This window comes from Gopherus flavomarginatus, chromosome 3 (genome assembly GCF_025201925.1).
Source record: "Gopherus flavomarginatus isolate rGopFla2 chromosome 3, rGopFla2.mat.asm, whole genome shotgun sequence".
Lineage (NCBI taxonomy): Eukaryota > Metazoa > Chordata > Testudines > Testudinidae > Gopherus > Gopherus flavomarginatus.
Window position 1 is genome coordinate 151,755,313 of NC_066619.1, and position 27,265 is coordinate 151,782,577.

Below are 27,265 nucleotides of genomic sequence, written 5' to 3' on the forward strand. Positions count from 1 at the left end.
GGTTCTTATATTAGTCCTGGATGACATCACATTTCACCTGCCTGGTAGTAAAGTTGGTATGAAACTACTCTTATTAAAATGTGTTCCAGGATCATCAGCCCTCAGGGATAGGATAAACCCATGGCTGGTTATTTATGGCTCTCCTATTCATTACTCTTAATGCTCAAAGGCCACAGTAGACAAGGTTTGAGTATCACATTACCCCTTCACTGACTTAAGAGGCAAAATATCTTGTCTTTGCTATTAAGATGTCTAAACCTGTTTATGCTGGCATATCTGCAACCTTCTGAGTACTCCCAATACTTTAACTTGTGTGTAGTTTTACAACAATCTTCCCCAAATGTAAGTGCCTGTAGTTAGATATGTCACTCGAGTTATCTGCAGATACCTTGCCTGAATATGAAGTGGTGTGATCTCAAACTGGTAAATTGGCTATTCTGCATGTTAAAAGGATGCAACCAAAAATAATAGTAAAAGTGGGGGATTAAAAGCTCAAAGGGCCTTTTTATTCTAAATTGCTCTTTAACCATTTCAGTGTTCATTATGGGCTGACACATCTCATAAGATGGTCACATTGTAGCATAACAAGTTTTTTTAAATATCTAGTGCTTGCAAAGATTGTGTAGGATGTCATTTTTAACTGACAGTGGGGAAATTTTGTAAACTTAGTCTAGTCGCTTCTTGCTTCGCGCAGGGATTCTATATCTGTCTTTGAAACTAAATTGAAGTGATTGTTAAAAGTGGCTATGGAGGAGATGCATCAATTATCTTGTAAGGATCTTCATAGTATGATATGCCAGAACATATAATTATCATAGTACTGGTGTGATTTAATTTAGCTTTGGAAGATAGTGCTTGGGGGCTGATCAGTACTGAAAAGATTTAAACTTTGCTTTTTTTTTAATGCTCTAACATTCTAATCTTGAATATTAAATTCCTGGTATAAAACACATGTCAATTCAATTAGCTTTGTGTCCAGAGGGCTTCAGGTGCTGAGTCATATACATGAGCCATCACACTGCGTTCAAATACATAGGTTCAAATTATTGTGCATTTTAAAAAAGTTGTTGACAGTGGCTGCATCTCAAAATTAAATCCTATTAACTATCAGAGCAGGGTTTTGCTCTGTTTCTCAAAATGTGAGTTGGTGACACAGACCAAATGCAGGAAATCTTTCAGTGTAAGCCATGCATTCTTTGTTATGTAGAGTAAATGTTTAGTTCACTTGGCAATATTGAAAGTGGTGTCTTCTGTGTGTGGCCCCTTCTTGAACTTGTATATGTTGTGCAGGTCAGAGAGGGTTCCAGATGTTAATATCAGAATTGTTTAATAATCCTGTTTAATCTGTTTATAAGCACCTAAAGGATAATAAGGTAATAAGTAATAACCCACATGGATTGTCAAGAACAAATCATGCCAAATCAAACAGGCTGCCTTGATTTAAATCAACTTTTTTTTCCTGTTTGTACTCCTTACCTTGTAAAGAAAGATGCCTTCTCATTGGTTGGTGTAACCATTAAAACATGTTGATATACAATTAGTGCCTTTACACTAGATTTGGTACACCTGTTCGGGAAGGTAAATTATAATTCTATACACTTAAGCAATTACATAGCTTAATATTTTCAGACCCTAATTGTACACTATTAGTACATTAGAAAGTAGTGAGTGATATATTACTTATTTGCAAACTTTTTGCTCATGATTTGTTAAGCTGGAATTAAACATACAATACAGCATATAAAATTTATTTTTATTAAAACAACCTTAAGAGTTTTGGATACATAAACATCTTATCAAAATATTTCACATTTACAACTAAATGACCTATCAAAACAAAGGGCTTAACTGTTGTCAGTGAACTAGACTGATTATTTCAGGTTCACCTGGGAGAATTTTCAAACTTGTCTTAAGTGAAAGTTACTGGATTTTACGTTCTTGCTTAAATCTCTTAGACATTCTCCGGGTTACTTAGGCTGTCCTTCAAACTTTTAAACTAGTAGCTTTCATCTACCCACTCATTTTTATTCATTTTAAGCAGGTTTCCTTTTAAAAAATAAAACATTTTAAATCAAATAATTCAATGAATACTAAATTAATTTTTTCATTAATTTCAGGGTAGATACAATTAATCTAATTTCTGCCTTTGACTGGATTACTGGCCTAATGCATGAGAGAGAGGCTGTTGACACAGTCCCATATGATAGTCTCAGCTCACTCGTGGTCAGAGATCCCATGGTGGCCAGAGGAAACACTACAAAGACACACTGAAAGCGTATCTTAAGAAAATGGTGGATGTCACAAGCTGGGAAGAGCAAGCCACCAACCGACCCCAATGGCACCATATCCTCCATCAGACAGTGGCCCGCTTCGAGGAGAAGCGCCTTGGCCTCAAAGCTGAAAAGAGGGAGGAAGGAAAAGAAATAACTTTCTCCCAGCAGGCCGCTGGCTTGCCACAAAATGTCTGTACCTACTGCAGGTGGATTTGCAGTACCAGGATCGGACTCCTGAGTCATCTCAGGACCCATATGTAAATTTGTGATAGAGATCACCCTTGAATCAAGGGATTACCAATCAATCACACAATAGTCCCATAAGCAAACTAGGGAATGTGATCTATATGAAGTTGTTATAAGGTGGGTGAACAACTGATTGAAAATCTAGTTATCATTGGTTTGCTGTTTAAAATGGGGGAATATATCTAATAGGGTCCCGTATGGGTCAGCCTTGGGTCCAGTACTAGTCAATGTTTTAATTACTTGGATAATGAAGTGGAGAGCATGGTTATAAAAGATGTGGATAACACCAAGCTGGGAAGGATTGCAAGCACTTTGGAGGACAGGATTAGAATTCAAAATTCACACATTGGAGAATTGGTCTGCAGTCAACAAGATGAAATTCAATCAAGACACAAAGTACTACGGAAAAATGAAATGCACAACTGCAAAATGGGGAATAATTGGAGTGGTGGTAGTAGTGCAGAAAAGGATCTGAACTGAACATGAGGCTTAACATCTTGCAAGGGTGTATTAACAGGAGTGTCATGTAAGACACGGGAGGTAATTCTGCTCTTCTTGGCACTAGTGGGGCCTCAACTGAAGTGCTGTGTCCCGTTTTGGTGCTACCCTTAAACTGGAGAGAGTCCAGAGGAGAGAAACAAATGATCAGAGGTTTAGAAAACCTGACCTGAGGAAAGGTTTAAAAAGACTGGGCATGTTAAGTCTTGAGGAAAGACTGAGGGGGAGGGGACTTGGTAGCAGTCTTCAAATATGGTAAGAGCTGTTTATAAAGAGGATGGTGATCAATTATGCTCCAAGGCCACTGAAATTAGGACAAGAAGTAATATAATTAACTTATAGGAGGGGAGATTTGTTAGATACTAGGAAAAACTTCCCAACTATAAGGATACTTAAGCAGTGGATAGGCTTCCAAGGGAGGTTGTGGCTGTTTTTTCAGAAGAGGTTAGACAAACAACTTTCAGAGATGGACTTGGTTTACTTGGTCCTGCCTCCGTGCAGGGGATTGGACTAGTGACTACTTGCGGTCCATGTTGCAGCTCTACATTTCTGTGGTCAACTGTTTTTATTGAGTGGTTACAATGAGTGATCCTCCTGAGGGGGGCATAATTTAAAAAATGAAGTTGTATCAAGGAGACTGAAGATTAAATTATGATATGTGCTGAGGCTTTCAGCAAAACAGTCCAGTTACTTCATTGCATACATTTACTTACAAGCCTTTGAACTATTTGCTCGAGGAAAATGTTTTTTTCAAGTGTTAATGTCTTTCTTGCAGTTTGCCTGTAGAGCAGTCTGGAGTGTTTCTCTTCCTCTACTATGATTACAAATTCTGCATTTTGGCATCAATGTAGACTTGACTGTGAGTAGTCAGTCTCCTTTATCTACTATTTCAGTGTGTGAACACACCTAAAACCAATCTGGGGTACTGAGAAAGATTTTGGCTAATGTGACTTCAAGTGACCCACCTTATTTCATCTAAGGTGTCTTGATATTTCTTACACCTTCCAGATGTGACCTGTGCCCAAGTCCATATCTATGTGCTGGTTGGTGTGTGTGTGGGTTTATTTTATTTTTTTGCATTAGGTTGTTTGTTTCTTAAAATAGACTGGTTTAATGGCCTTCGCTATGAAGTGAGTCCTGATTGCCTCTCTTGCATGAGACAGTTGCCAGTTTTCCCTCCATACAGGTTTCTTTATGCCATGTTTCTAATATCTGCCTGTGAATTAATAGCTTGGCCTTTGGGGTACTCCGACTCCCTGTATGTTTATTGCAAACACGTTTTGATTGTATTGAACTGACAAGTGTTTCACGAACATTGTTCCACTCATTCCCACAGCGGAGCTGTTTTCCCACAACCTGTTTCTGTATCCACCCTTCTTGACAACCATGTTTTGTTTGTGTGCCTTCTCTTGACAGGTGAATGCTGCTTTCATGCTAACATGTCTGCTGCAGCTAACAACTTCTGGGGAAATCCAGCATTGCTGCCCCAAACTGTGTAAGAGGTTCTGAGTGTCCGTTTAGCAATGTCAGTATTCTCTTGGCGCCCCAGACGAGTCCAGCACGGATGCTTGGATGGGGGAGCCTTTTCTTCTGTTTGCTATTCTGGTACAGAAAGGTTCAGGTTGCTCAAGGACAGAAGTGGTGGAGGGGAAGTCCTGAATTCATCTCCATGAGCCAGTGCTGCTCACTAAAACACAGGGAACAAGGAAGGTCTTGCAAAATGTCACTATGGTAAGGATGGCCCAGAGCTAAGGGAAGTATTCAGGTGCGACCAGGACTGACCATTATATTTGCCTGCAGCAGCATTGGAGGCACTTATCACACTTCTCCCTGCTTTGTCCAACTGCCTCTAGACTGGGGTAAGCCCTGATTGCCCAGTTAGCCTACTTGTTGGAATATATGTTAGAACATGCAACAGTCTGTACTTGCTGATTGATACGAAGTTTTGGTCAGTCCAGAACACCATGCCCCTTGCTCCTGTTGCCTCTTCTTAGCTTGGCTCATCCTTGCCCTTTGCCATCCTTTCTCATGCCAATCCTTTGTTCACCTTTTCCTCTGGCAAATGACCTGTATTTGCATCCAGCAGGCCACACTTTCAAAATCTACAGCTTCTGGATCTCCAGGACCTCTGGCCTCATTTCCTGCTGCAATGGAATGTATCATGTAACTTTTTTTGTTTTCTTCCCATCTTGATCTGTAGTGGGATACGAAGCTGGTTGCTGGTTTCCAGTTTCCCTTTAAATCAATGAGTAGTAGGTGATGCCCCTTAATGTAACTTCAGCTGTCTCCCTATGTTCATTTTGTTGGGTGAGGGTGACGGTAATAGGCTGTTGCCTGTGTGAGCAAGCATGCTGGGAGGCCAGATGCATAGTGTCTACTGTAACTTTGTTTGAAGCACTCTTACAATCATTTCCAACTGAAAAGCTAAGGTTGCTCTGTTGGTACCAGGGGTGGTACCAAGAACTTGCGGTAACTAGGTTATCATAGGCTATCCCTATGGCTGGAAATCACTTCAGCATTTGTATGCAATAAAATAAGGAAGAGAAAAGTTCTTTGTGTAATATTGGGGGAGAGCGATGCCAAGGAAATAATAGGGAAAGGATGGAAGGATTGAATAGTTCTAACTGTGGCTTGGCTGGTTGCAGTCAGCTACAGCAGGTGGCTCTGATTACAGCCCCCATGCTGTAGGCAAGCAATAAAACAATCAAGGACTTTGAGTGTGTGCCTAGAGTGAGGTTAATGTTTCACTGTCCTAAAAAGGCTGTAATGCATAACCAAGGCCCCAGGTACCCTGCTGCAAACTTGACCTAACTTCTGCAGTCAACGTTCCTTCACCCTGTTGTAGACTAGCAATTGAGGCGCAGCTGCCTTGATGTAAAGCTTGTATTTTGATCGTTTGAGAATATCAGCATAATTGGTTAATAACACAAGAGTTTCTTCTCTTTTAAAGTTCATACTTCATACTTTTAAAGTTTTTCATGTCATAGTAACTGTTTTGTCTCACGTTGCTGTATCTTATCACACGTGTGTCAATTCAATGTGCAAAAACAGGGTCCCTTGCTCAAGACTGGTGATTGTATTTCACGTGACCACACCTTTTTGAAGCCTTGTGTCTGAGAATAAAATGCTGCAAACTGTCTTGTAGTAGGGTTTACTTAGCTGCTAGTTACTCTAGTTTCTTATCAGTCTTTGCTCCCTTACTCTAGTGGCTAAGCCTCAAGTCTCTTTCAAGCTTATGTCCGTATGCCAAGGCAACTGTTTTTCCACTGATATTAGTTGGTGACCTGGGTGCTTTTATATAGGCAGAGGTGGAGATTAATTTAATGGTTTATATCACTGAAGTAAGTGTAATGAATAAGAGGACACTACTCCCAACCAAGCTACATCCATTTGCAATAACTTCCAAGGATCATGCAAATCTCAGCTTGGCCTATTCAGTTAGATGAGACATTGCAAGCCATCTGCATCATCGGCTGCAATTCCCATCATCTCTTGCCAATGAAAGGCTGCTAACAATTCCATATAGCAATTCATAATTCCCAAAGGGCAGCACTGGTCTGCCCTCTAGCTCTTCTTCACCAAGTATAGTGAGATTAAATAGCATGGCCTTGAGCCTTGTGTCCTTATCTAATAGTCCACGTTCCCCCGCAGAAATGAGGCTTATGTAAAAGGTGATAAATAGATGCTGACAACAGCATAAGGGTTGCAGGTGCTTTCATGCCCTAAGGCAATCGTTCTCAAACTTCTCTACGGGTGACTCCTTTCACACAGCAAACCTGGGAGGGTGACACCTCCCCTCTTATAAAGGTAATTTTTTTTTTGAATATTTAACACTATTATAAATGCTGAAGGCAAAGTGGGATTTGTGGGTGGAGGCTGATAACTCACCTCCCCCTTCCCCATAAAACCTTGCAACCCTCTCAAGGGTCACAACCCCCCAGTTGAGAGCCTGTTTTCTAGGGCATGGACTGGACTTTAAAATGGTGCAAAAAAGCATGTTCCCTCCATACCTGCTGTTCAGGCAGAGGTGAAAGTAAGCCGGTCTGGTCTGGCATACCGGCAAGAGCTTTAAATCCCGGCCATAGCTCCAGCGGCTGGCCTGGGGCCAGGATTTAAAGGGCCTGGGGCTCCCCTCAGCAGCAGGAGCTCCGGCTCCTTTAAATCCTAGCCCCAGCATGACAAAACTCAAGGTCCCTGTCCCCCCCCCCCGCCCCTCCCGGCGGGGGCTCCTAAGCAGCTCTTCAGCTGGGTGCCCCTGGTTACTTTAAAGGCCCTGGGTCTCCCAGGCACAGCTGGTGCCTCAGGGCCTTTAAATCTTAGGCCATGCCTCTTCCAGATGAGGTCACACCTCCCAGGACTCCTAGTAAGTCCTGTAAGTTACTTTCACCCGTGTGTTCAGGTGCTGTCTCTCCATCCTCTTTCTAACTATGCTGAATTAGATAGTTTAAATCTGTCTAGTGCAATCAGGCAGAAGAGCTGATGGATTTATTTACGTGCAAGGCAGTTGATTTAAGGAGCTAGGAGGACAGACAAGCAGGTTTCATGTGGTAGAGGGTATAATAGAGGCTCTGGAAGGAACACGTCTCACCCTAATCTCTTTAGAGCTATTATGACCATTATATGTTAATAGCTGTCTTCAAGGAAGATGCAACTCAGTTTTTCCTCAAACTTTTGTACTAGTGCCCCCTTTCACATAGCAAGCCTTTGAGTGTGACTCTTCTCCCCTCGCCCCCCCCCATTAAAAACACTTTTAAATATATTATACACCATTATAAATGTTGGAGCCGAAGTGAGGCTTGGGGTGGCGGCTGACAGCTCGTAACCCCCCATAATAATCTCATGACCATGTGAGGGGTCCCAGCCCCCAGTTTGAGAACCCCTGATGTAACTGGAATGGTTTTGCGTAAGTGATTACCTATACCTAAGGGTAAATAGACTTTCTGATGATCCTGTAGGGTGACCAGACAGCAACTGTGAAAAACTGGGACATGACGTGGGGCGTAAGGAAACTCTGTAAGAAAAAGACCCCAAAATCAGGCCTGTCCCTATACAATGGGGACAGCTGGTGCCCCTATAACGCTGATAGAGGGAAAACCCTTGTAACTGTATTAAAACATGAAAGGCTCCGCAGGCCCCCACCATAGTGTTGCAGGGGGCAGCTAGAGGAGGTGTCAGTACTCTGAGCGCAGCTCCGAGCAGGGGCGCGGGGCTCGCCCCGATCTCCCTCGCACACGCTCGGGGTTCAGCCAGGGCTGCGTAGAGGCTCCGGCTTGGGGGGTGCGGCCTTCCCCCGCCAGTTCCGCGCGCACAAGGCGGAGGGCCCCGGCTCGGACCGGGAGCCTCCCCCGCGCGCTGCCGCTGGGGCTGGCCCCGCCCTGCGCCCGGCCCTGGCTGCGGTGTGTGTACAGCTGAGCCGTTGCCCCTGGCGACCGCCGCTCGCGCTCGCTGCCTGCTCGGGCCCTCGCGTGCTCCCGCTGGCAGGCTGCTCACGCGCAGCGGCCGCGCGCCCGCCTCGTAGCGGCTGGTGTCCCCGCGCGGGCTTTGCGCCTGGCGCGCGGCCGCTCCGCTCCCCTGGGTGAGCGCGCGCGGGCGCGCGGCTGGGGGAGAAGCGCTCGGGCCAGGTGGGTGACAAGGGGCAGGCTGCTCCTCACGCCGCGCGGGGTCCGGGCAGTCCTGCCTCGGGGAGCCCAACCCAGGAGCCGCTCCTTGTCCGCGCTTGGCAGCCAGCCTGTGGGCTGCGCGGGGCAGGGGGCTGGGTGTAATGGGGGCTCCCCCTGCACTGGGGCAGGTGCTTGCTGGGTGTAATGGAGGCTCCCCCTGCATTGGGACAGGTGCTTGCTGGGTGTAATGGGGGCTCCCCCTGCACTGGGGCAGGTGCTTGCTGGGTGTAACGGGGGCTCCCCCTGCATTGGGACAGGTGCTTGCTGGGTGTAACGGGGGCTCCCCCTGCACTGGGGCAGGTGCTTGCTGGGTGTAATGGGGGCTCCCCCTGCATTGGGGCAGGGGGCTGGGTGTAATGGGGCTCCCCCTGCACTGGGGCAGGTGCTTGCTGGGTGTAATGGGGGCTCCCCCTGCACTGGGGCAGGTGCTTGCTGGGTGTAATGGGGGCTCCCCCTGCACTGGGGCAGGTGCTTGCTGGGTGTAATGGGGGCTCCCCCTGCATTGGGGCAGGTGCTTGCTGGGTGTAATGGGGGCTCCCCCTGCATTAGGACGGGGGGACAGGTGCTTGCTGGGTGTAATGGGGGCTCCCCCTGCACTGGGGCAGGTGCTTGCTGGGTGTAATGGGGGCTGGTGCTTGCTGGGTGTAATGGGGGCTCCCCCTGCATTGGGGCAGGGGGCTGGGTGTAATGGGGCTCCCCCTGCACTGGGGCAGGTGCTTGCTGGGTGTAATGGGGGCTCCCCCTGCACTGGGGCAGGTGCTTGCTGGGTGTAATGGGGGCTCCCCCTGCACTGGGGCAGGTGCTTGCTGGGTGTAATGGGGGCTCCCCCTGCACTGGGGCAGGTGCTTGCTGGGTGTAATGGGGGCTCCCCCTGCATTGGGGCAGGTGCTTGCTGGGTGTAATGGGGGCTCCCCCTGCATTAGGACGGGGGGACAGGTGCTTGCTGGGTGTAATGGGGGCTCCCCCTGCACTGGGGCAGGTGCTTGCTGGGTGTAATGGGGGCTGGTGCTTGCTGGGTGTAATGGGGGCTCCCCCTGCATTAGGACGGGGGGGCAGGTGTTTGCTGGGTGTAATGGGGGCTCCTCCTGTATTGGGGAGGGGGGCAGGGGGCTGGATGTAATGAGGGCTCCCCCTGCATTAGGGCAGGGGGCTGGGTGTAATGGGGGCTCCCTCTGCATTGGGGTGGGAGGCAGGTGTGGGGCAGGGGACAGGTGGTTGCTGGGTGTAATGGGGGTGCCCCCCTGCATGGGGGGGCAGATGTGTTGCACTGGGGGAGGGGGTTGCAGGATGTGGCCTGGGCTCCCCCTGCAGAGAGATGGGGGAGAGGTGTATAGTATGCAGGAGAGGTGTTATGTTTGATGTGGTGCCCCTCCACCCCGCAGAGGGACAGTGGGGTGGGGAGATGGATGGGGAGGTTTGGGGGGTGTAATATGGGACTCCTCCTACAGAGGGATGGGGGAAGGAGATACAGAGGTGTCGGTGGAGGGTCTATATTTAAGGCTTTGGGAGATTTGTGCCTGAATAAGGAGTGAACACGCACATACATCCTCTGTTGTGGGGGTAAGGGGGAGAGATTCAGTCACTGTGATATTAACCCCTCAATATTGCTGCAAACCCTTCCCCAGCTAAAGGTGAAAGCAAATCACCCCCAGCGCTACTTGTGAAGGGCTTGGATGCTGCGGTGATGGGCCGGTGCCCCATCGGTGGATGGAACGCTCTTGGCTGTATCACGGCTCCCCCTCACCAGTGTTAGTTCTCCTCACTCTTTCTGCAGGTTGGTGGTTTTATGTATTTCCTGGTCAGGGGGCTGTAGTGTGAGGGCCAGGGAGGCATAAGCATTGTGGCACTCTTGCTTTGAGACTGGCTCACGCGTGTCTCGAACACAAGACCTTGCCTGCCTTGGGTAATTGAGGATTCAGTGAGTGTTTTGCATTTCCAAAGCACAGCACGCAACATTCCCCAGTTACAATAGCATTGGGATGTAGGGACCATCCTTAGTCTTATTAATGTCAAGGGCAAAATTCTCATGGATTTCTGTAAGAGCAGGCTCATACCTAGCAATAAGAAATGATCTAAGCTTTTGGAGTCTGGGATTGGCCACTTTTGATTGTGTAATACAGTCATGGCCATATATTGATTCATATTTTTGTTGATATTTTTGAAATATTTACATCTTCACTTGGACCCATTAACAAGCCTATGAGAAACCAAGTGCAAAGAGAGTTATAATTGCATAAACCATCTTATTTAAGGCTTCATTTAAACAGAAGAAAATGTGTGGAAACAGCAAAGAAGATCTAAATGGAATTATTCCTACTGATGTTCAAGAGACAGCTCGATCGTGGGTTAAGTAGTGCCAGTTAGAAATGATCAAAATGAAATTATCAGGTGAAAAATGAGCTGAGTTTCCTCCTCTCTGTGGTTGAGACGACATGAGTGATTGCTTATCTTCCTAGAACAATGTCAGTTCCAACCCTCTTCTGTACAGGCTCAATCAGCCATTCAAAATAAGCTATTAAATGCAAAGTATTCTGTAATCGCTGCAATTTTGTGTTTACTTTTCTGATCAGTCATATGTACATTTTTTATTAAAACAAGTGTGTAAAATTCATAGCTGTTGCTTTCTCATAAAGATGCACAAACAAAAATATTTGTGCTTTGCATAAATATAATATTTTGCCAAAAGTCTCGCTACTACTTTGTTAACTTCAGTCCAGGCTTCTGACCTTGTCCTGCACAGACCCTTTCATTTCCATTAAAAAATGTGCTGAGACATCTCAAACAATACAAACACTCTGCCTGCTATGTTGTTTTTTATCTACTGTCTCTCATAAGGACTCCTGGGAGGTCACAGAGCACAACTTGAGAAGATTATGTTTAAGTATGTGTGATGATGGGGGCCGGGGGAGACTCATAGTAGTAAAAGCAGTGGAGAATTTGTCAGAAATGTAGACCTTGTGGTTGTGTATGCTTATCTTGGTTTATGGCTTTCAGCACAAGACACAGCTGTTTCGGAGTTAAAATGGAAAAGTACGAGACCCTTGGGCTAGTCGGAGAAGGAAGCTACGGAATGGTAATGAAGTGTAGAAATAAAGACAATGGAAGAATAGTCGCCATCAAGAAGTTTTTGGAAAGTGAGGATGATAAAATGGTTAAAAAAATTGCCATGCGAGAAATCAAACTACTCAAGGTGAGTTCACATACAAAGTAACATGCAGACGCTGGGTCCATTTTACCCAGTGTGCGCAGCAATCACTTACAGTAAATACGTTCTGTATGAAAGTCCCAGGATAGTCTAGGAATTTAAGTTTTACAGATGCTGAAACAGTTTGAAGTAAATGGTGGGTTTTGATGCATATTTTGATTGTCATTCTTCTAAGAAAGATAGCTTTATATAAGAGGCACACCATCTATTTAGATAAGTTGTGTTACTGAAAACAAGTACAGAAGATTTTTTTGGGACGATATTACAGTAATATAGTAGCCTCAGCCACCAGGATTAAGACGAAAAGTATTTTCTGGTCTTAGATCCTGATTCAGGAAAGCAATTAACTACGTGTTCTTAAATATTTTCTAGAATGGGGATGCTTTCCTATATCAGGGTCTTAGATTGTCACATTTCGCAGCCCTCGGCAATTCAAAAGTGCAAAAACTACAGTAAAGCTAGTAATTATCCATCATCATCTGTTTGTGTAAAATATTCACAACTATATATCACTATCATTTTGGACGGCTTTATAAATGTGTATTAGGGAATATTCTTTTAAGCCTTGCTAAACTATGTATTGAGAGATCTTTAATGAGTAGTGTCTTGTCTCTGTATTGAAATTACAGGATGTTTGTGATCTTAGAATTTGAATTACTTTTGAAAAAAATTAAATTTCTAGTGGCAAGTCATTTTATGTTTACATTTAGAATATAGCAACAATCTAGATGAAGCAATCTAGGTATGGTCAGCTACCATTGTTTTTAAAAATACTAATGGTAGATTGATTTGGCAGTTAGCCCAGATCAATTGGGAGTTACTTTTCTGTTTGGTTAGGTGCTGTTCTCAATTGGTTGGCTGGCATTGACTTTGTTAGGAATGTGTTTGTGTGCTCTCTATTCATAAGGGAAGAATGAAAGGAAATGAGACACAAATGAAGCTGCAAACTTGATTCCCCCTTGACTGCAATTAAAGGTGTGCTGTTGGCAGATATTCTCTTCATCTGTCAGTTGGAAACATATTAATATTGTCAGATGACTGGAAGTGGAGCATTGTGTGTGACAAATTAGAAAAGGGACTTCTGACAGCAAGAGATGTACAGGAGCACAACAGAAGTGTGTGACACCGTACCTAAAACCACAGGAGTTGGCATACCAGTTCAGAGCAGATATATATGGATCCTATCTCCAACAATGGCCAGTATGTGATGCTTCGTTGGAAGGTGCAAGAAAACCTGCATCATGGATAATTGTGGAATAATCTACCCAGAGGAGTAAATTTCTTTCCAAGCCCCATCAATTAGTGGTTGATTTATGCCATGCATTGAGCAGCTTTATAATCCATGCATCCGACGAAGTGGGTATTCACCCACGAAATCTCGTACTCCAATACGTCTGTTAGTCTATATGGTGCCACAGGACTCTTTGCTGCTTTTACAGATCCAGACTAACACAGCTACCCCTCTGATACTTTATAATCCTTAGATTTGTTTGTTCTTTTTAATGCAACTGGATATTCTCTGTTATCCATACACATTTCTAATCCTTTTTGAATCCTGCTGAGCTCTTGGACTCTGGGATAGCTTGTGGCCATGAGTTCCATAGACTAATTATACATTGTGGTTTATTAAAACCATTTTCTGTCCATTTTAAATTTTGTCACTTTCCAGTTTAATTTACTGTCTTCTGTACTATAAGAGGGTAAACAGGACCATCTGATTTACCTTTTCTGTGTCATTCAGTAATTTATATACTTTTTTCACATCCCCTTCCACTCATTTCCTTTCTGAACAAAGAGTCCCAGTCTTTTCCATCTCTCCTGGTATGGAAGTCTTTCCTTGCCTCTAATAATTTGATTAGCCCCAGTGGTGTGGATTATAAGGGATGATGTAATCCCTTAGTTACTTGGGATTGGCAGCCAGTACAGAATACAGAGTCTGCCCAGTTCACAATGTGGGCCATCGCTCTGTGTACTAGCCAAAGTTTCCTTGCACTCTACAAGGACAGACCTAGGTATAGGGCATTGTAGAGGATAAAGTATTATCCTGGGTCAAATGGAAACCAACTAAATCCTGATATTCCCTTGTCCTCTCCCCACTCATAACACCAGACTAAAATGCTCTTCACATTATGTTGTACAGATTTCCACAGTGGGCCCTTCCCTTTGACTTGTACAATTTTGATCAGCAGTGAAACAGTCTTGTCATTAGGCTTCAGTGTCATCTCCTCCTATTAAATGAAAGGGTACAATTTACACCTACTACAGGGTTTTTGTTTCAGGCTGTCAGCAGATTCAGGCAGATATGGCTTCATCACCTAACCCTGAAAATGTGAAATGAATGTAATCATCACAACCATAAGACACAACTATCCTTTAAAAAGTTTGTTAAATGAAAGCTTAGATGCTGAGCATAAGATACAACCACTGGGGAAAACTTCTGGTTCCCCAATCTACTGTGAGGCAAGCCAGTTTGACCCTGGGTTTTATCTGGTCCATTAGCAGTCATGCTTTGTGGTATCTAGCCCTGGGCATACCCTGCTCCCAGGTATCTTAGAAATTAACTTTTGTTCCTGGATGAAAGAGAGCTTGGCAAACAGCTTTTTATTATTAATATGCCATGGTCCAATATATGTAGAAGTCAGTGAAAATACATGTTAGGAGAGTTAATCTTGTTACGTTTCATAGAATGCAAGCTCCACATGGATGGAGTCTGGTGTCTCTAACAGCTGTGGAATTTTCTCCAGAATCTAATCTTTAATTAAAAAACAAAACAAAAAAGACAAAACCCTCTTTAGCTCTTACGGCTGTGAAGCAAATATTCCTGTCCTAAGCAATGGGTAAACCCATGCTTGAATCTGTAAAAATCCTGAAACTAGAGCTGCAGTGTTACCAGCACACTCTAGGACCCCCCACTTTTACCCTTCCCTGGGCTCAAGGTGTAACCTTGTTAATTTAGGCACCCTCACCCTTACCCAGTTCCTAGGGCTCAAGGTGTAATCTTCTGTGGGTTTGCGGGGTCTTTTACCAGTGAAAGAGCCTTACGCAATAATATCCGTAACCTCTATTAACAATCACCATAACAGAATGCACATGCTAAGCATGCAGTGCTCCCCACTCCCAATAAGGCAGACATACTTTTCTTGATGGCTAGTCAAGGTTAGATTGTCTGGGGCTGCAACTTCTGCCTGGTATGGTTGCCAGGGTGTTGAGGTCTGGCAGCTCTGATCTTGGGCTGTGTCCTGGACTTAGGTTCCAAATAACTTCCTTTTGGACCCCATATAGTTAAAACTTGGGTCCTACTTAGCTATATCTTAACCAATCATTTTAAACTGAAGTACTACAAGCCAGTATTTCTCACCAGTCCTAGCCGACTATGAAACAATTCTTTAACCAATCAGACCCCACCACCTTAGTTGATTTAAATCTTGCAAAATTAGTTATGCAAGAGTCAAAGAATCAGACAGAAACCATGCAGATAAACAACAGAGAAGTAAGGACCATAAAGGCAAAACAATAAAGAAGTATAGATTTCACATCACAAATGTTAAGTGACTCCTTGCCGGACAGAATGCTGTCAAACAAAGTTTTCTTTAAACATCTTAGGATCTGTTTCTTTATCTGGTGCTGGTGCGTACTGTTAGGATAGGAGCACCTTCTTAACAGCCCGATAGGATAATTTAGATGGAATGTGAGGCTGTGATTCTTTGCTTCTTAGCTCATGGCTGCTGCTGTCCTACTGCGGCTGCTGCTCATTACTGCAGAAAAAGGCCTCAGACCTTACAGTAGGATAGGTGTGAATTGTGCCTCTTTGTTTCAAGAGGTGTTGATTCTGAAACCTAATAATGACAAATTAAATATGAACATGAAGTATTTTACTGCCGATCATTTTCGCAGGAACAGTCAACTAATGTACTTACCTATCTTTGTTGGGGGTGTGGCACTTTAGGATCCCTGGCTGCTGTCATGGGTAACCTGGGGTGCCAAGGCAGCTCATGCTCCCTTTTCCACAGATACAAAGTCACTTTTCCCCTTCCCTGCAAAGAGGTGAGACCCCTGAGCTGCCTCTCCTCTCCAATACCTACATTCTGCACCTCTTGGGTACCAGAAACTCTAACCACCTCCCACAGCTTTTCAGCTGCCCTCCACTCGGATGCCCTGAACTCCTACTTACTTCTGGCAGCTACCACTGTGCGTTTAGCTGTTCTTTGGTACCATGAAAACCTGATGATGGGATAACAGACACATAATATCTTATTAAGAATACTGTGCCGGGAACACTATGCTGATTGAATGAGTCACTTTCAGAGTGAATTTTATAAAAGCCTCGGTGTTTGAAAATGCCAAGAATATTGGCCCAGCTGAGCAGGACAGAAGCCTGTATATCCATGATGTGGAATTTTAGGCCCCGTTTTCCAGAGTCCGTAGGACTTATCCAGCAGTCAATTAGCAGGCGTCTGATCTTAGGGAACGTGTGTTCAGTTTGTTATTAAAAGTAACCCAGCACTTGGCTCAGTGTAATAGACTTAATTCCACTCTCTCTTTTGTAAAATGCTGCTTAACTGAATTGATTGATTTTGCTGTGAATGGCAGACCCAATAAAAATAAATTCCTCTCCATAAGTTACAACAAATCTGTCCTGTTTAACAGGCTATTGATTTAATAAAGCAGCTCACCCAGTTACAAGACCAATGATTAGATTTAAAGTGACCTGAAATACTGACTAAAGAGTGAACAGTGCTATTCCCAGCATTTCATCTGTATTTGATCGAGTTCTTTTACTTTGTCGTTCAAGTTCTGTATTAGTAGACCGGGCGTTAGAATTCCATGCCTGCTGTGTCTGTCTAATGCAGGGTTTGTCACCATCGCATCTAAGTACCACGTGCACAGTTCCAAAGTTGGAGAGAATTCCCCCGCTGTGTGGTCCTTCTGCACCTTCTGGGGTGGGCTGTAGTCATGAGCTGGTCCTAAATCTCATTCCATCCCTTCACCCCAGCCTCACTTCAGTACAGCCTCAGCTGTCCTCGAATGTTTTCCTCTTCTGGGCCCATCCGGTGCATTCCCCTTTAATCCATAAAGAGCCAGAAGGAGCTGTTTCCTAGCAGAATAGCTAATAGGACTGGAGTATTAGCGGATATTTTGCATGTGTTCCTGCGCTCTTGCATTTGCATATTTACCTTCCATTGTTGTTTTGGTAAGTGACAATGTCAAGCATTATACTTCAGACTTCACTTCCTGCATGATTGCAAGGTGGTGCTGTTCAGATGGACTGTTAGGCTCAGCCTGCATGGTTTTTGTACTAGTGTCACTGTGGTGGTTTTTTTACTGATAGAGTTATACGGTACAACCCCTAGTGTTGGCACAGTTACGATGGTATGAAGGTGCATTATACTGGTCAAGAGTATTTCCCTTCCCCAACAGGAATAAACTGTGCCAGCCTAAGGCCTCGTATGCACTACAAAGTCTTGTCAGCGTAGCTATGCTGGCTAGGAGTGTGTGTGTGTGTGGGGGGGAATCTCCCTCCCTCCGGCAGACACAGCTATGCTGGCAAACCCCTCGGTGTAGAAACAACTATGCCAACAGAAGAGTGCTTTTATCAGCTAATGTTGTTAGGACAGGTGCTGTAGATATGCCAGCAGAAGAACTTCTGCCAGTTTATGCTGAGTCTATGCTAGGGGACTCTGTCCACGTAGCTGTTTCAGCCAAGACTATAGTGCAGACAAGCCCTAAGCCCATTTATACCGGTGTAACAGCATCCACAGTAGAGGGATTGTACCACTTTAGGTATGTTGGTATAATTGAAGCGGTAAGACTTGTGTGTTGATAAAGCCTTAGATACTGTGAGTTTTGAGCTTGGTGTTCATATGGTAGCTTCCAAATAAAACACCTTGAAAATGTCTTGTATGATTTCTTGAGTACTTTTCAGAAATATTAGCAACTGCACCGTGGATTACAACTCTCTCTTAGCAGTGTGGGTTTGGTTTTGTTGCCTCTACAGATGATAAGCTAATAATACAAATGTAAAATGCTCTCGAGATGGACGTTGCTCTTGTTAGACTATGGCAGTAAATTGAGTAGAAACAAACCTCCATGGCTTCATTTGCAGTCTTGACTTACCCTTTCTCTAAACTATCATTAAAAAAAAAAAATCTCAATGGTGCCTCCATCTCTTTGGTATGTTACTTTTTAACCCGACCGTACCAGGTAAGACATAGCATAATGAAACCTGTTTAATTGTTAACAATATTTTAGGGAAGAATGCTGAAGTTTGAACTCTCCATTTGTGTTTAGTTTAAAGGTATTGCAGCACTATTATTATTTGTTGTAAATATTTACATTATGGGAATGCCCAATGGTCCCGGTCAGGATTGGAGCCCCATAAAGTCACAGAGAAGAGTGTATCCTGGCTGCAGAAGGTTTACAGTCCAAAAACACGTGCAGCCAAAGGGTAAGGTATGGAGTTAACACTTACAAGCACGTGAGTATGGTGGTGAATTGGCACAGCTCTGTAAGTCACATTATTATAGACACGGTTTTTGTAATTGCAAGTGGGCAGGGGAATAGGAAAAGGAAAGGACGAGAAGAATTGTTTGATTTTTGGCAGCGCCTTACTCTTTCCTGCAACAGGTGAAGGAGAGGATAAAGGTGAAGTATTTTATCTGTGTAAGCCCTTCCCTCAGATACAAACACTTGCCTTCAGCGGTTCCTGTAACAGAGCTGCTGTGATTCACCAGTAGCATCCCTGGAAGACTCTGTTTCTGTAGACTGGCAGTGATGAGTGGTTGTGAACGGCTGGGGCCCGTATTTGCTAGATTGTGTTAGAACATGACTCTGAGGAGCCAGGCTAACCAAGACAATGTCGAACATGACAGGAACAAGCTGTGTTTAACATTGTGTTAGCTGTTTGTGGGTAATACTGTGGGTCTGGTAAGGTTTGTTCCTGGCCAGCCGAGTTAAGGTTAAATATGACTGCCCCTGTCTATCCTGAGCGGAAAGTCGTGTTTGGCAGCATGTTTTTTACTGTAATGCCTTGAAGATATGATCTAACGTGGCTGAATTTTCTAATAAAAACTAGCCCCCTTGTCATCTATGCTAGAGGACTTCTTGGGGTTCTGGTTTGCCCCTACAGGGGCAGAAATCCTTCACGTGGACAGGTCTGTGCAGGATTTTATTGTTAGGGTTATATCCTGACCCAAATACTTAAGCCCATACAGGTCTGTCACATCTTACGTGCATTTAACATGCGTGATTTCAGCTTTATGCGGTCAGCAAAAACAAAAGAAAAAGAGAAAAATAACCTTTTAATACTGTACCTGTACTGCGGACGATTCCGCCCACCATTCAACTCAATGTAATTTTGACTATACACAGTTTTCACTTTACGCGCTAACCACGGAACGGAATCTACGCGTAAGATGAGACTCACCTGTACTAAACTTTATATATTGTGAATAACTCCTTTAATTTAAGTGCATGCTTATGTTTACGCACTCCCTGAAGTCTTTGCAGGATTGGGGCCCAACCTTCACAGGGACAGGACTCATGCACTGTTCAGATCTAAATCTAGTTGCTGTGAACTATGTACCAAAAGCGGAGGTGGGCTTTGAAAATTCCCTTTATGAATACAATCATGAGATTCCCAGTGTCAGCCTTTCTATTGTAAACTAAATATGGATGTGTATTAATCAGTTGCTTTTTCTGGCTATGGTTAAATGTGTACATGTGCCTGTTTGACTTATGAAATTAAAGTTATTTTCTCTGGAGAAGCATCTGGCACTGGCCGCTGTCAGAGACAGGATATTGGCCTAAATGGACCATTGGCTTGACCCAATATGGTCGTTCTTATGAGACCTGCGGGACCCAATTTTAAACGTAAGTCAGCAGGAGTGTCCTGTCAAAGACGAGAGGGTGTTTGGGATACCAGGCGTATTGCAGTTAAATTTTCGGGCTCCAGGTCTCTTATGCTGCTAAATGCTGATATGTTCTCCTAAAGTATTTATTGTTTTATAACAGCAACTTCGACATGAAAATCTGGTGAACCTGCTGGAAGTGTGTAAGAAGAAGAAACGATGGTATCTGGTGTTTGAATTTGTGGATCACACACTCCTCGACGACCTTGAGCTGTTTCCACATGGACTAGATTACAATAGAGTTCGGAAATATTTATTTCAGATTATAAAAGGAATAGGATTTTGTCACAGTCACAATGTAAGTAGATTGATGAGGTTAACTTTGCATTTAAGAAAACAACAACTTGAGTGGATGAGTAGCTGCTAAAGTACTTATTTTAAGTAAAGCTTCAACTAGAAAGAAATATGTTAAGTATGCAAATGTTAATAGTGACAGTATTTCATAGGAATTCCCTGAGTGACTCAGACCCAAGGTCCATCCAATCCTCTAGCCTGTCTCTGATTTTGGCCAGCACCAACTGTTTCAGAGGAAGATGTAAGAAATCTGTTGTAGGCAGATGTGGGATAATCTGTCCTTCACATAGGTCTCATCCTGGTCTCCAATGGTTAGAGATTTATTTAAGCCCTGAAGTATGAGGTTTAATAGCTCTTAAAATTTTATTATTGTTGTTAAATTTGATTCTGGATATTCATAATGTCTCTAAATATTCACTTTTTAAATTTTGTTAAATTGTTGGGTTCAACTTCCTGTGACAACAAGTTCCTCTGTTTAATCTCACATTGTGTGAAGAAGCATTTTCTTGTATATTTGGGAAATTGATACTGCTTTAGTGCATAGAAATTTTTTACTTTCAGCTGCATGATAAACCCAAAGCATTGAGATATCCCAGCACAACACTTGACCATTTATTTAAAGAATAAAAGTTGTAAGGCCAGATTTTCAAAATCAGGCACATAAATTGTGCCTGCAAAGTATCTGTGCTAGGTAACTTCACATGCAAAGGACACAACATGATAATTTGTATGCAAAATGAGTGTTTGTGCACCCACATGCATGTTTTGGCACATGCTTTGTGCATGGATTGTGTATGCATGAACGTCTTTTGAAGACTCAGCTTAGGTATCCATTGTGGAAGTGAAAGCTTAGTTTTTACATACATACAATGGCACTATTTTTTTTGGTGGGTCGGTCTACAGAATGTAAATTCTCGTGATAGAGAAATAGGAAATTCTTCAATTATACTTTTTGCTTCTCTTGTTAGATAATACACAGAGACATTAAACCAGAAAATATATTGGTCTCTCAATCAGGAGTTGTAAAACTCTGTGATTTTGGATTCGCTCGTACTCTGGCAGCCCCTGGTGAAGCTTACACTGACTATGTGGCAACGCGATGGTACAGAGCTCCAGAACTGTTGGTTGGCGATACCAAGTATGGCAAGTAAGAAAATGGGCAGAAGAGATTGCAGAGGGTTTTCCCTGCTTTGCAGACAAATTACAAGGAGGCTTTTCCACCATAACTATAATAACACAACAACAACTCCTCTTCCGAAACATCCTCTACCCCACAGTACAGTTTCTATAACACACAAACATAGACAAGCCAGAGACTCAATGAAGTCCCCTAGGGGCCTCCCTATTGCCGATCTGTTTTACATGGAAGCTGCTTGGGTACTATGGTGATGGGCGAAGGCAGTGGAAAATCCTGAGATGGATGGATAGATCCTTCCTATCATCTTCTGACAGAAAGATGCTAACAGCATTATGGATTCTGAAGGCTGCAGGTTGTATAGTGGAGGAAAATGCTAATTAGATAGGTGACAGGCTCCTCAGAACTTGGACCGATACGTGGGGGGCCCTGATGGGAGGTGTGTGGAATTAATGAGATTTCTTTGCATTGAGGATCAATCCTGTAGACTTGGTCAGTACTCCCATGGACTTCAATGGGAGAAATCCTGGGTTGGTCCCTTTACATTTCTAATGCTGCTTGACATACCTCTTTAAAAATGTATCTACATATTATCTCTTTCTTTATAGAACCTTAAATCCACCTTCAGCAAATAAATCTTAAAAACAAATCCCTCCTTAGGAAAGAGCTGCTCAGCTTCTGCCTCATTAATAAGGGGGAAAATACTACAGTGTGTTATACATGAGGGTGGGTGGCATCATTTGTGAACTAAGGTTTTGATTAAACGGATCTTCACTTTTTTTATGCGTGGTTAAAACTGAAAACAGTCATCCTGCCGCATGCCAAAACCATATGCTGTCCTGGGCAGTGCTGCGTCAGGCCACACAGCCTGCAGTGACCTTCTGGGCGATGAACACCAGCAACTTTGGGCTCAGATATAAGAAGGAAAATACCCGGAAATGGTTTTGCTGGAGCTGGTTTCAGTATTGGTACTTTTCTTTCAGGGCTGTGGATGTGTGGGCCATTGGCTGTCTGGTCCCAGAAATGCTTACAGGAGAGCCCCTGTTTCCTGGGGACTCAGACATTGACCAGCTGTACCATATCATGAAATGTCTGGGTAAGAACGTCAGCTTTTTTCTGTGTTTAATTGGCAAAGGCTTATGGTACGTCGTGGCAATGAAAAAAGGGCGGCATTGGGAGTAGTGTAAGCAAACACTGTGCAAACCGTCTTGTCAAAGCACTTGATTCTTGCCTTAATGCCCTTATGCTGTTTCAGCCGGGGGTGGTGGTGGTGGTGGTAAAGTTGGATGATTGGGCCAAAACAGGGTGTTTTTTTGGTCACGTGGACAAATATCCTCTCGCGCTTTGGTGAAGACCCCCAGATGTATTTCATTTCACCTCTTGCCTCCTAGGCTGGAACGTGGATATTTTTTGTTAAAGATTACAACACTGTAAGATTTGAAAATACCACAATCTGTCCTCTTCTGTATCTGACTGTGACTGGTTAGAAGCAAGCTGGTCTTACGTTATTAGCAGCCAAAGGTTATGCCACGTAGATGGGGCCGTGTCCACATCTGATAGGAAGCAGCTTCGTTGCCAAGGGAATATTTAAAATAATTCTCTAGGCTACCACAGCCATCTGGCTAGGCAGAAGCTGCTAGGTTTCTAATGGCACCCCTAGACTGCAGACTTCAGTAGCCAAAGTGCCCTCAGTTAAAGGGACAGATAGTGCATCTGCTGTCTCCTTGAGTTTTTCCCCCCATCCCACTGTTCTCACCTGTATCGTATCCGGACTGAGCCTCAGCTAGCATGCACTCATCCGAGCCACAGACCTTGGTCAGACACAACGGAAGCCAAAAGACCACAAGTTGGAGCTGACGAAAGGAAGAACTTGGTCAGAATGCTGCAGGCACCCCAGGCAGTCTCCCTAGTGGCCTTACGTACGGTACCCTCTGAACAGGAAGGATGAGAGTGGGACCCTGACATGGCCCCTGCAAGAGAACTCTCAGCAGAGGAGCACGCTCCTGCTGCTGCTGGCTGGGTTCTTTCAGAGAAATCCATGGCACGCCCGCACCTGTAGTACTGCATGGAGTTGTGGTCACCCCATCTCAAAAACATGTGTGTTAGAACTGGAAAAGATACAGAGAAGGACAACAAAAATGATTAGGGCATGGCACAGATTACATATGAGGAGAGATTAAAAGACTGGGACTGTTCACCTTAGAAAAGAGATAACTAAGGGGGGATATGGTAAAATCAGGAGTGGTGTCAAGAAAGTGAATAGGGAAGTGTTCTTTATCCCTTCACATAACACATGAACCAGGGGTCACCCAGTGAGATTAATAGGCAGCAGGTTTAAAACAAACAAAAGGAAGTACTTCTTCACACAGTACACAGTCAACCTGTGGAACTCATTGCCAGGGGATATTTGGAAGGCCAAAAGTATAACTCGGTAAAAAAAAAAAAAACCCTCTAAGTTCATGGAGGATAGGCCTATCAATGGTTGCAAAGAATCCTGTGGCACCTTATAGACTAACAGACGTTTTGGAGCATGAGCTTTCGTGGGTGAATACCCACTTCCTCAGATGCATCTGAGGAAGTGGGTATTCACCCACGAAAGCTCATGCTCCAAAACGTCTGTTAGTCTATAAGGTGCCACAGGATTCTTTGCTGCTTTTACAGATCCAGACTAACACGGCTACCCCTCTGATACTATCAATGGTTATTAGCCAAAGTGGTCAGGGGCACAACCCCATGTTCTGGGAGTCCCTACACCAAGCCTCCAACTTCCAGAAGTCAGAACTGGATGGAGGAGATGAATCACTTGATAAATTGCCCTGTTCTCTTCATTTCTTCTGAAGCATCTGCCACTGGCCACTATCAGAAGACAAGATGCAAGGAGATGGATCATTGGTCTGACCCACTATGGCTGTTCTTATGTTCTTAGAAGCAGTAACGGTCACTCCAATTAAACTGCCCGTTCCTGCCAAGGTTCATAGCTGAACTCCTGGCATCACAGGCAGTGGCTAGAGCTAAATGAATCATGACATGAGAAGTGATGACTGGGGTGCTGGCGCAGCAGCATTTTAAGAATATTAATTCCTTTATATGCTGTAAAAGGGACGGGGGGGTCTCTCTTAGCTTGAAAATGGAACCACAGTTAATTTTGCTTGTAGAAGGGAAGAGAGACCTCAAAAGACATCACTGAAGGGTCTCAGTCTCTAAGGTTAGTCTGGGCCAGGTTGAGCAATAGATTTTTCTCAGCCAAGAAAAGCCTTTTCGTATCGGCGGCCTTTGAGGTTCTAGATCCAAAATGTCTGGTAGGATAAAGAACCACAGTGAAACCGCTGAGCGCTTTAGCTAGCGTATGGACAATGGTAAGTGTTTACTGGCACTGACATCCTGCCATCTACAATCAAGCAGAGGGCCACAGTCTGTGCTAAGCTTTCTGTAGGCATTGGTGATATCATAACAATATAATCTATCCATTCCAGGCAATTTAACTCCACGGCATCAAGAGCTGTTCTATAAAAATCCACTCTTTGCTGGAGTGAGGTTGCCAGACGTCAAGGAGGCCGAACCTCTTGAAAGACGGTATCCCAAGCTCTCTGCGGCAGTGTTAGATTTAGCCAAGGTAATTAATTCATTTGGAAATGCCTTGGTCTTCTGTTTTCTCCTTCTGTCCGTCTTCCCTTTGCTCTTAAGGTTCTGTGATTTAGATTGTGGGGAAGAGGGCTCAAAAATGCAAGGGAGAGGCTGCATCTCAGGCTTTCTGTCGGTTCCCAGTCTAATTAACCATTAGCTGGGTTGGCAGGAGAAAAAACATGGTGCGCAGCCCTCTTCCTTCAAACAAAACACGCTGCTGCTTCTAGTATTTACTGTGTCCTCATCCCCTTGTCTGTGCTTTCTGCTTCACCATTGGCTGTGGTCCTTACCCTGGGTCAACTGAGTCCTGACTCCCTTTGTGTCGCCCCACTTATTGCTTCTGCACTCAAGGGCATCATTTGCCAAGGGGACAGTTGTCTCCCACAGACGTTTCATAGCTCTATTTTCTCCACTGCCCTGTGTCCCCTGCACTTTGGATAGGCTCTGTACCTGCCACTGGCAGAGGGAGGATAGGCTCTCTTGTTGTCTGCTACCTCATTGGCTGAATGGGGATGGAGCTGAGTCCCCCACTTCTGGTGGGGTTGGTGATGGTTGGGGAAGGAGGCTCTGAGCTGCTTTCCTTCCTGCCTGGATCCATGGCCACTGAGCAGAGGGAGCAAGAGCTGTGGTCCCTGCTCCACATGCTTTGTTCCCCTCTCACGTTGAGCAGCTGCTAGAGTGGTGGTGGGAAGTAAGGTCTTGTCTGGCTAGTGATTTGGAGACCCCATAGGCACCAAAATGGCTAGGGGTGGCCCTGTCTACCAGACTCTTAAGTGGTGAGTTGGGCACGGAGCGGGACAGGTAACACATGCTGACCAGTGTGTTACAGATGCAAAATCCTAGCAAGGAGCAGTTAAAACACCGCTTCTGTCTTGTATGTGACTTTATATTATGTGGGCATGTGGGGAGCAACTTTCTCTCCCTATAGCTAGTTGCATTCAGTGTGCACAATCTACAAGCCAGAGAGCCACTTCCCTGTAACTCCTGGAGTCGGTAGCTTTCCTTGTAAAGAACGGAAGCAAGCAAGTCTGTCATTTGATGGTGGGGAGGAGTAGACAGGAGTCTGCCCTTCATCTTCCTTCCCAGAATTTTCTGCCTCTGTTACAATGGCAGTTAGCCTCTAGAAAACCCTCAATTTTGCCTTAGCCACTTTAGATTTTTAGTTTTGGGAAAATATGTATTGAACATTGCAGCTGCTACTTTGTGTGTGTGTGTGTGTGTGTGTGTGTGTGTGTGTGTGTGTGTGTGTGTGTGTGTGTTTATGCCTGCGTGTGTGGAATACAATAATTTTATTGGCCAAATAAAATAACACTTTGAACACGACTCATTTGGTTTCTAATGTTAACATTGTCCATACTGTAAAATCCTGACCAAAAAATTAAAATAATCAGAATTAGAGAGATGGTTACAGTTTAGGAGAAAGCGGATTGATGTCTGTTAGTGAAAGGCAGCAATTCCATATGGATAGAGTTTCCAAGCAAACATTGTTAAATTCGTCCAGTTTGTCCTCCCTGGTTACATCCCTTAGTCACACTGTAGCAGTGTTTTCTTCAATAACTTTGGACCTTGTTTATTTGTTTTCTTACTGTCTCTTTAGTGACTTTTATTTAGACATAGCAATGATTTTTCATTTGATGCTACTGCAGTTGCCTACCAAAATTTTCCTTGATCTTTTAGAAATGCTTGCAGATTGATCCGGACAAAAGGCCATCCTGTGCTGACCTATTGCAGTGCAATTTCTTTAACAAAGATGGATTTACGGAAAGGTACATTGTCTGTTAGCTTCTTGGTCAAAATGGCCATGTGAGAGAAGGAAATAATGCCACTGAGCTGTGTGAGGTTCTGTGCTGAATTTGCAGGGCTGGCAGTTAGAAAAAAACAAGACTTGTACACTGAGCGCATTTGATATGGAAAATGCCAAACAGTAAACATGGAGCCCTGAACAGTGCCATTTTTACCTAGTTATTTTGTGGAGTAGAACTGCCCTTCTGGATAAAGAGCAGCCTTCAGTGTGGTTAGCATTACACGAGTGTAGTACTTGATGCATGTTTGGCAGAAAAAAGAAAATTAGTGTGCCCAGGGAAAGTTAGTGAGTTTCCTGTAAATAAATATTCATCGAGTTATTGCCATAAAATGCACAGAAAACTTATTAGAAATAGGAGTGTGAATTATTTGGCCTTGTTTGTTCAGCTTTTTCTCAACAAAATTTGAGTAATTCTAGATCAGGGGGTCTCAAACTTCACTGCCCTGCGACCTCCTTCTGACAACAAAAATTACTACATGACCCCAGGAGGGGGGGACTGAAGCCTGAGCCTACTGGAGCCCCCCTGCCCTGGGCGGGGAGAGCCAAAGCCCAAGCTCCTCTACCCTAGGCAGCGGGAAGTGGCAATGCCAAAACCCAAGGGCTTCAGCCCCACGTGGGG

General features: G+C 44.2%; 1 protein-coding gene across 2 annotated transcripts in view; it reads left to right on the plus strand.

The window, feature by feature from the left end:
* Window positions 1-8,573: 8,573 nt before the first annotated feature.
* CDKL2 (cyclin dependent kinase like 2) overlaps window positions 8,574-27,265 on the plus strand; it is a 34,714-nt gene continuing 16,022 nt past the window's right edge. Inside the window, exons 1-8 of one of the 2 annotated variants that reach the window (XM_050945015.1) lie at window positions 8,574-8,638; window positions 10,303-10,451; window positions 11,672-11,867; window positions 19,893-20,087; window positions 21,052-21,230; window positions 22,202-22,314; window positions 24,692-24,831; window positions 26,520-26,608. In XM_050945015.1, coding sequence (XP_050800972.1) covers window positions 11,700-11,867; window positions 19,893-20,087; window positions 21,052-21,230; window positions 22,202-22,314; window positions 24,692-24,831; window positions 26,520-26,608 — 884 coding nt within the window. In that variant the 5' untranslated portion in view covers window positions 8,574-8,638; window positions 10,303-10,451; window positions 11,672-11,699. Of the gene's footprint in view, window positions 8,639-10,302; window positions 10,452-11,671; window positions 11,868-19,892; window positions 20,088-21,051; window positions 21,231-22,201; window positions 22,315-24,691; window positions 24,832-26,519; window positions 26,609-27,265 lie in introns of those variants that run through there. The other variant, XM_050945016.1, reaches the window with a different exon arrangement.